Consider the following 10553-nt stretch of genomic DNA (forward strand, 5'->3'; position numbering starts at 1 on the left):
ACACGACTGAGAGCATATTAGGTATGGTTGAGTTTACATCACAAACTAATCAAGGTAACCTAATAATCATGCACGATCCTGTAAATAGCGGTTTCAATTTAAACATGACATGTAAAATTAAGTTTAGCAATGATGAATGCATAACATTTAGTTTCCTTGTAAAACCAAATACAACTTAAGTCATCACGCTTTCTCATGAACTTTAGATATGAAAAACAAGCAAAAAAGAAAAAATCTTCATCAAATACAAGATACCATCCAACATGGAGAATCAAATTAAAAATTTTAAACAAGGAAAAAAATTATGGAACTAAACATGATACAAGCCTCTTCAATTTTAAACCTATTCAGAACATTAGAAGCAAAACAAATGAAGCAAACACATTCAGCTGCAAGATATTATCCCATATACCTGCCTGCTGATAGGGCTAAGTCATGCCATGGCTGATTTGATTATCTACTTTTGGTTGCTACTTCCCTTCTTCTTCAGTAGGCTCCCAAATTTACGGAGTAAAGGCTTCTTCTTTTTATGTTGCTGCTGCTTTGATGGTGAGTTTCCACCATCATCGACGTTTTCTGTTGAACCATTTATCTGATCAAAGCCCTCACTACTCTCCACCTTTGACTCCACTTCCTCCTCAAAGGATTCTTGCTCAGGTTCTCTTTCTGGTGAAAATTCTTTCTTTTCAATTTTGCAGCTTTCCCACATTTTGAATTCAACTTCAGCTGAATCATCCTCTTTTCCGTTTGCCTCATCTTCCTTCACTTTTCCATTCACATTCTCCACTTTGACACCATCTACTTGAAGAGCCTCATCTTTTGAGCCATCATTTACCTCTGGCAAATTTTCTTTTTTGTGCTCCTCCGGCTGTTCCAATGGGAGATCTAACTTGGGCTTCTCTTCACTTCCATGTCCATTCTCTTCCGAGAATTCAACCACCTTAGGCAGCAAATCGTAGTCCTTCTCACTGTCAGTTAGCTCACCATTTTCCTCACTTTGCTTTTTGATTGTAGCTTCTTCTAACAATTTAGACAACTCCTCAACTTTCTTAAGAGAAGCAGCTTCCTTGGCTCTGAGTTCCTCATTTTCTTGAATGACACTCTGCAATTCAGTTTCTTTATCCAACAAACTCTCCTTCAATTTCATGCTCTCAGTCCTCACCTCCTTTTGAGCTTCCTGAAGATAAATCACCTCAGATTCAACTTCCTTTAGGCTCTCCTTCAACTGAGCTTCTTCCTCCTTAGATGCAGAAACTTCTTCCTCAGATTGTTTCAGCAAATTTACAAGCCTATTAATTTCTTTTTCCAGAGAAGAGTTTTCTTCTTCTGATTTTTTTACACAATCTACTAAATGCAGCTCTTTTTGTTCCCACTCAGTTTTGGAATTCTGGCATTCATTCTTGGATTGTTCAATGGTATTTGTAAGAAGATCAATCTCATTTTTTGCATCATCAAGCATGATTTCATACTTCTCATTTGTTGCTTTCAGGACCAATCTTAGATCCTCTAACTGGGTCTCATAATTTTCATGCTCCATTTCACTGGATAACAGCTTCTCCTTAGCCTCCCTAGCTTCTGCAGAAACTTCATGTAAGGCTGAAGCTAAGCTTTCCATTGCTTTCTTGCTCTTCTCTTCCTCGTCCCTAGAATTTTCCAACTCATTAATGAGTTTGTTTTTCTCTTCTAAAAGAGTTTGAACACTGGAAGCTGCAAGCTTCTCATTATTTAAAGCTTGGACCTTTTCTTCCTTCACTGTTTCTAACTCAGACTTCAGAGATTCAGCCAATTTTGCCACTTCTGCAGTTTCTTCCTTAGCCATATTAATGCGACATTCTGATTCCACAAGATCCACTCTTTCTCTAGCAATTGTCATTTCCAGCAATCCCACCTTCTCTTTAAGAGCAGCGATTTCGGATTCTGCATCATGCAATGAATCATTGTTGCTCTCTAATTGCTTCATGACTGAGTCCAGGGATTCTGATGCAGATCTTTCCAACTTCTTTGCTTCCTCAATCTGCATTTCTAATTCTTCAACCCTATTTTTCCATTCCTCTACTACATTGTGTGCATAAGATTCAGCCATTCTCACAGCTTCTAGATCAACATTAAGTTGTTCAATGAAAGCCTCCTTTTCCATCAACTTCTCCTCATAGGCCTTTCCTTTCTCAAGTTCTTGTTTCAATGACTCTATCTCTGCCTTAAGCTTCAACACCATTTCATTGTTTTCATTGGCCTCTGTTTCAAGCTTCGAATCAAGCAAGGACTTCAACCGGACCAATTCAGCTGAAAGAATCTCCACTTTCTCAGCATGAATTTCAGCAATCTTGGTTGCATCATCAGCATGGTTCAATGCTTGGTTCTTGGCATCATAGGTCATGGCTAGTTCCTGCTTAACCCTTTGAAGCTCCTGAGTGGTAGAGAGAAGAGCAGCCACATCCAAAGCATGCTGGTTCCTCACAGATTCAATTTCTTTCTGCCATTCTTCATGTTTCTTCTGAGCAGCTTCGATCCCAGCCTGTTCCAACTCAACTGCTCGGAACTTCTCAATCTCAGAGCTCTCTTCAGCTCGCTTTTGTGCAACCAAAGCCTCTCTAAGCTTTTCATTTGCTTCTTCAGCGGCTTTCTGTGCTTCTTTCAGTTCATCAATTGCTTGTGTCTTCTCTTTCTCAATCAATGATATTTGCTCATTTGCTTTCTTTAAATCCTCCTGAACCAAGTGCAATTGAGCCTGCAATTCTGATCCCTTACTCACCCGTGTTTGTGGTTTCTGAAAATTAAAACCAACCAATAATGCAAATGAAATTCCATTAGTTTCACAATTAAAATAATAGATGAAAGTTTGATTCTCTTTCCCAAAAACCAATTTTCCTCTCCAAACATCAAATGATAAAAATGTTTCAGAAAATATTTTATTTCTCCTAAAAGTTAATTAAACTTCTTTTCTAAAAATTACTTGAAATGCAACATATTATCCCCAAGGCATCAGGTAAAAACTTCCCTTGATTCAACATCATCTTAACCAGAATCCTACATCAATAAACTCCTTTTAATCTTCAAAAAAAAATTTTTTTGTGAGTCAGAAAATTACTTCTTGTACCCAAAAATGTGTAAAGATCAAATGCAGTAACAACTGACAGCATTGACTAAAAAACTTACTTCAGGCGGCGTGGCAACCTTTGATGATCTCCGATCAATTGTAGGCTTCGAGTTAAGGGATGATCGTGGGGATCGATCAACTGAATGGCGAGTAGTCTGCAAGGGAGAGGGTGAGTCAGGTTCTTGTTTAGCCAGTCCCCTGCTTACTTTACTTGCCACTTTAGGTGTTGCTGGTGAAACCTTGCTAGGAGTTTCAGATAAACCAGATCTGTTAAATGTTCAAAGTGTCAAATTTTGAACATAAAATCAAATTCCCGTTATTTAATACACACAATGCAAAGAGTATAAACAAAATTTACGGTGGAAATCAAACTAAAGATGGATCTATGTCCAATATGGCAACTTTTTTCTACATAATTCAGCAAGATCAAATTAGTCTATTAAATTGATACATGTATCATAAACATTTTAAATAACACATTTGGAAATTGAAAGGAATAAACATGTGATAATATTCAACCCCAGAAGCAAAAGAACTAAGGAGAAACAATTCATATAAGAGGGTCAGGAGTATGAATACAGAAAAAAAATAAGTAAAACGCATTTAAAAAAAAAAAAGAGAATCAAAGAACAAAACTGACTAAAAAAAAGTGAGAACTTGAGTGAGTGTTTAAATGTCAAATTACAGGGAAAAAAAACACAAGCCATAAAAAACCATCAAAAAGCAGATCCAGCGTAATCCTAGAATTTAAGAAAAATATCAAACGAAAAGAAAAATACAAAAACAAAAACAAAAACAAGCAGTCCAACAAAGAAAAAAAAACCCAAGTCAGATCTAGTCTAAAATAAAATATTAAGGAAGAAATTTTGAGATTAAAGAGAGAAAAAAATGGAAATTAATTGGGTGCAACTTACTTGGATTTAGCAGACATGCTGATAATGAGAAGAAGCAGAAAGCTGAAGAAGTTTGTTGTTCTTAACAAGGAAAGAGAGAGGAACTTGGAGAAACCTGTTGCTTGCTAAAATGCTGACATTTTTGGATTTGGAAGAAGAGAATGAAAACTGTAATGTTAACTATAACTGATGAACTTTTTTTTTTCAGCTATCAAGATGAGAAAGAGAGAGAAGAAATGGTTCTTGTCCTTGTTTTTCTACAATCCAATTATAAGATTTAACAAGAAAGAAGAACAAAAGTTGAAGAAAAAAAATTAACAAACCAAATTATTTTGGTTGGTATTTCTTGTCTCTAGAGTGGCCACAACATCAATGAACACAACACAACACAACACAACACAACACATCTCTTGAAACTGTCATGTCTTTTTTTTTTAGAGTATTTTTGAGTTTTTGATTCATTTATCTTGTTTCTTTTTAGACGTGAGAGGATGTTGGGAAGTTACAGAAATGACCCTTGGTTGTTTCTTTGGACTGTCAAAGATGTAGCTTATTTATTGGGAAAAAAAAAAAAAGATGTAGCTGTGGCCTTGTCAGAGTCTCAGAGAGACCTGAAAATATTTCAGCTACCAGAGGCTACTAGGCTTGACCACTTCACCATACCGTATCATATGACCAAAAAATATCAATTAAAATTAATAAAAATAAAAAATATATTTCAGATTTAATTTATAAATATAAATTATAAAAATAATTTTGATATTTTATACTTATTTTATATAAAACAGATATGACACTAAGGGCCAAAGCCTACTCTACTTTTTCAATAAGGAGAGAGTTTGGGGGGAGACTGGGTCATTGTCATGGTCATGTTGTTTCATAAAACAAAAAATGAAGTATATGCCCCTACTTTGAACTTCTATTACCTCTTTTTTTTTCTTTTTTTTTTTTTGGAAAAGGAGTTGATTTGTTGGGCATTTTATTTTGATAAGTAGGGTATGAACTTTTTAGTACTACGAGTCCATCTCTTTTCTTAAAATGTTAAATTTTGAGCTAAAAAAATTTAATTTTTTAAGCTTTGTATTCAAATTTTGAGATGAATGTAATTGAATTTATGAATGAAAAATTAATTCTCATCGTATAACTTAAAATCTTTACATAAAAAATATATTTTAATAAAAATGCAATTGCAATTTAAGAAAAAAAACTATTATAAGAACTATGATTTAAATTTTAATTTTGTTTGATGTTAGTTTTTAAAAATAATGATATAAATTAATTGAATTAAATTTTAAATTTTAAAAAATATTTTTTATATATCCATTTTAACAAAAAGAAAGAGATCATGTTTCATTAAAATTATGATTTTGAGTACTTAAAGATGCAATAGCATGTAATTATAACAGTCCATGTGGTTGAAAATGGTATTTGATTAAATAAAGTTCCTTGTATTTACCATAAGTAAAAAAATATAATAACTATTCTTAAATTATTGTTTGCTAATTAATTAAGAAATTATATAATAATCTCTTTGTTTCTTTAGTTATAATGTTTTTGGTAAGCAGATTGCACCCAATCTTTCTTAATTAAATATAAGTATAATACAGCTATCATAGTCGTTGAAGAAGAAGGAATACGGTTATAATAGCCCCTTAAAAAGGAATTATAGTTAAGATAATTTGACAAAATAATTGTCCTAAGCTTGCTAAAAATAGTTTAATTTTTTTTCAACAAAAGGAATCTAAGTTGCATAATAAAAAAAATAAAAAAAAAACAATCTTCCATCTCTTTATTTATATTTATATCATAGTTGGCTTTTCAAAACAAAAAGGTGCAATTGAACCACCAAATTAAATCATTTGTTAATGTATTATTATATAATATTAATATAATTACTTAATCAAACTTAATATTAGAATTTATTATGTTATAATTAAAATAATATTTAATATTATTATATGATTACAATATCGGATGTGATTTTTTTATTAATAAAAATATTTTATATAGAAATAAAACACTTCTTTATAATCTTTTATTAAACCAGTAAATACAAAATTATTTCTTTCATATCATTAATGGGTAAAACATGCTTGATGAAAAATTTTGGCTTCCTTTGCTTTTTCTGGGATGAAAATGAATTGTGGCTACTCCCTTAAAGCTTAAGAAAATAACTTAAAAAATTTCCCTCATGTGTAAGAAGGAGAAAGCTAGTCATTTTCATTTAAAAAGGGTTCTATTTTAATTTAATTTGCTTAATTTGATTTGCATTAAGCTAATCAAACCTTTGTCGGCTAGATTACGGAAAATATAAATATTCTTTATATTATGATCAATTGAAATGATACAAGAGACATTTCAATTGTTAGAATTTTAGATTTTAATTTAAAATTTTTATATTATTTAAATTTTAAAAATTTTAGGTAAAGCAATTAGAAATGGTGTCATTTCATTTGATTTATTAACATTAATATCCAAATTATCACTTCAAAAGTAGCACACTAGCACTTCATAAAGACAGGAAGAACAAAAAAAAAACAAAACAAAAACAAAAACAGGGTATGATGTGTGTTCAGTAGCTTGGAAAGGTCAATTCAACAATTATTGCTAATCATGATTTGATTTAATGGCAACTCCAATAAGACATAACATAATGTTTGAAAATCTCAAAAATTAAAATCTTTATGAATAGCAAACTTTTCTTTTATGAAGTTCATAAAATATTATCACTGTCTCTTTTGTGTGTAGGGATTAGGGAAGCCGAAATCATTGTATTTTATTTTGCTTATTTTTTTTATTTTCAGGGAATTTAAAATATGATTTTTTTATTAAATTGATGTTTCATAATTTTTAATGTTGGAAAGTAAAAAAGAAAAAAAAAGCTATGAGAAATAAATTTGAAACAGAAAAAATAAGAGTTTTTAAGTACTAAAAAAAAAAAAGAGGAAAAGTACATAATGTTGGAAATTTTAAAAAATGAAAAAAAAAAAAAAAAGAGAGATGGAAGGAGTCAAAGTTGGACCAAAAAAAAAAAGACATAATTTACCATTGTCTAAGTTGTTGATAAATTTTATTTCAACTCTTTCATGGTAGTTGATAGATATATTATATGTCGAGGAAATTTAAGTATTTTTATTTAAATGGGGCATATATGTATTTATCATTTAAGAAAATGTTCAAGTACATTATATATCCACATTTCTTAGCAAAAAAGAATTTTATATGAAAATTTTATTTCATCTTTACTGTCTAACCCAAGCTCAAGTGGCTAAATGGTCCAAAATTTATAAGTTTAATGGTAAATGACTACTAAATTAGTTGATCAATAGATTAGATGGATTAAAAGAGGCAGATAGAGCCAAGAGCTATTCCAAACCATTATTCAAGATTAATAAAAGAAAGGGTAGTATGATTAATTAGGTAATATGAATTAATCTTAGCTAATTAAGGAACTTAGGTTGGTTAGCTTTTAACTTGTGCAATGTTTTTATAATGTAGAAATATAAAGTACTTAAAATTAATATCAAAATTTAATTCAATTGATTTATATAATCATTTTTATAAGGTTCGATTTAATAAATAAAAAAATTTAAATCCTAAATTTTGATTTTTTTGTAAAAAAAAATTAAAATTATGCTAATCATGATTACGAAAGTACTCAAAAATTAAGAACGTGATTAAAATGAGTACCTACCGCCAAAATTGACCTTGTAATTATCAATCTTAATATTCTACCGTATTAATCACCAAATACTAACTTTATCCAAGATCATGCACTAGAGCTAAGTTGAAATATAATAACAGCATAATCACTTTTTACATGGCCTACTAAACAAGGTTGAGTTTCATTGCACATTGAAAAAGTGACAACTTTTTTGTATGGTGGGGGAAGATGACTAGCTACCTACATAACTTTTTGATTTTTCCCTATTTTCTTATGGTTGGGAGCATAATTAATTGAAATTATTATTAGATTAGAGTAGGTGGGACTTTACATTAAAAGAAGCTGTAACGCAAAATCTCAATTCCACCCTTTGAAATTATTGATTGGTTTCCATGTTCATCATTAGGGCTGACTGAGCTACTACTATCTCACAGTCACAGCTATCTCTTTTGGGTAATTTATAGGTGAAGATTCTTATCTTGTGAAAATTCAGTTAGTCTTTAATTTTGTGGGTTTAAGCTAAAAATAATATCTTTGGTGTATTTAAAGAACATTTGTTAATGTTATTGTGTCACATCTTCTTAGGTAATTATTGAAGGTTTAGTTGATTAGGGTCCACCGATCATTCAAAGCTTGAAATACAACAATTCAAGTGTTAGTTATGATAATTTTCATTTTTTCGTAGCCACAAAACAAATATCAATTGGTTTTTTAGAGTAAAATTTGATTTAAATAGCAATTCAACATTTGATTTAATGATTCGTGTATACATTTTGTGCTTAGATAATATTAAATATGAGCATTAGAGTAATTATCACAAATGATTTTAAAAATATAAATAAAAAGAATGCAAAGAGTTTTAAAATATGAATAAATATAATATAAAAACACTAATCTTTAGAGGCGATGACTAGGGGTGTAAATGATACATTAGTACTCGCAAGCTACTCGGGTTCGATTCGAAAAAAACTCGAATTCGGTTCGATTATTGTCGAGTCGAGCTCGAGCTCGAGTAGCTCGACTTATCGATCGAGCCGAATTCGAGTATTCTTATATCTGACTCGAGTAGCTCGCGAGCCTAATCGAGCTTTTATATTTAAATATATTTTTATTTTTTTTAATTAAAAAAATATTTCGAATCCGAGTTCGAGTTCGAGTTCGAGCATGAATAATCGAACTCTTGTCGAGTATACAAATCGAGCTTATTTTTACATATTAATCGAGCTTAATCGAGCGAGCTCGAGTAGCTCGAATTCGATCACGAATCGAGCTCGAGCTTGAAAAATAAAACTCGATCGAGCTCGAGCCGAGTATCGAGCCTCGAGTTGTGAGTCGAGCTCGAGCTCGAGCTTCTCACTACTCGGCTCGGCTCGGCTCGTTTACAGCCCTAGCGATGACAAAGAATGTATGAAGGGATCAAATAGTAATTTTATTGAGAAAGAGGAATAAAAAAGGAATTTGATGAGATTGTATATTGCAAAATGGGAAATTCTAAGTACACTCATGTCTTTTCTTTATACATCCCATTTTTTTATTCAAAATTTTTTATAAATGAAATTACTAAAATACTTTTCTCATAGATTTTATAACTTTCATAAATATATTTTCGAAAAGTTATAATATTATTTTTGGAAATGCATTTTCAAAAAGTGTTAAAATTACAAAAAAAGAAAATTTTGTTGAAAATATTTGTAAATAAGTGTAATAAAAAATATATTATTAAAAAATCATAAAATTTTAAATTAATAAAAAAATTACTTTTACTATTTTCATCTTAGAAAAAGAATAATATTTATGAGACCCCAATTAAATTAAAGATAAAATAACAAATATAATTTTTTATAAATTTAAAATTTATCATTTTGAATAATTTTTTTATATCGATTATTAAAATTTTATAATAATTTTAATTAAATTAAACTCTTCGATCTCTTCATCTACTTATTATGATGGGTTTCTCTAATTAAAATATTAGATTTTGATAAAATTATATAATATTCAATAATATTACTTATATTGTCTCTTTATTTATAAACATGCAATGTTAATCAAGAAAATCTCCAATTTCGAATTAATTCTAATTTTTCTAACACCCTTCCCACTAATTCTTAAATACATATAAGGCTGAAGACATGGTAATAATGATTTTTTTCCTGCTTTTCTTACTCAAAAAACATCATTAAAAGTCCTACAAGCTTATAATCATCATATTTAGGGACATTGACCAAACTTCTAATTTAACTCAACTGTTTATGCTCCCATTGACCAATAGCTTGAAGATTTCGCTTGCATTTTCAATAATCATGTAAATGATTATTTTTATTAAGATTTTAAAATGCTTAATTAGCTTAAAGACAGATATTTCTTGTACACCTCTCAAATCAAAATAGTAAAAATAATTTTTTATTAATAATAAATTTTCGCTATACTAATTTATAAATAATTTTAACAAAATTTCTATTTTTGTAATTTTTTTATAAAAATTTATTTTTTTCACTTTCAAAAATGCATTTATGAAAATTTTATGACTTCTCAAAAATGATGAATATCAAAAAACTTATATGAAGGATATTTAAATAATTTTACTTATAAAAATTTTGAAAAAAAAAAGAGATGCAGACAGAAAACATGTGAGATGCATTTAAAAGACCCCTCGTAAAATTTGGGGGAGGGGGGACGTGGCCCCTTCTAACCCTGCTCCTCTTTTTAAAAATAAGAAAAAAAATAAGAAAAAAAAATAAAAAAAACCCTTTACAATCTATTCAATTTGAAATTTGTTTTCAATAATGGATAAAGAAAGAACAAATGAAAAGATTGTAAAATAAAAAGCATTTTCTCTCTAATCAAAATCTCACTCATGCAAATTGACATATACCCAAGAGATTAATTTAAGGAGTTG

General features: G+C 29.8%; 1 protein-coding gene across 1 annotated transcript; it reads right to left on the minus strand.

Annotated features, from left to right (window-relative positions):
* Window positions 1-146: 146 nt before the first annotated feature.
* Window positions 147-4582, minus strand: LOC111276914 (WEB family protein At3g02930, chloroplastic-like). Its single transcript, XM_022862878.2, has 3 exons — window positions 4012-4582; window positions 3157-3364; window positions 147-2767 (listed from the first exon to the last, which is right to left on the minus strand). The coding sequence occupies exons 1-3, from the start codon at window positions 4026-4028 to the stop codon at window positions 458-460; spliced, it is 2535 nt and encodes an 844-aa protein (XP_022718613.2). The 5' UTR covers window positions 4029-4582; the 3' UTR covers window positions 147-457.
* Window positions 4583-10553: the final 5971 nt, after the last annotated feature.

Source organism: Durio zibethinus, chromosome 7 (assembly GCF_047325235.1).
Source record: "Durio zibethinus cultivar Kanyao isolate XHJ-2024 chromosome 7, ASM4732523v1, whole genome shotgun sequence".
NCBI classification, from domain to species: Eukaryota; Viridiplantae; Streptophyta; class Magnoliopsida; order Malvales; family Malvaceae; genus Durio; species Durio zibethinus.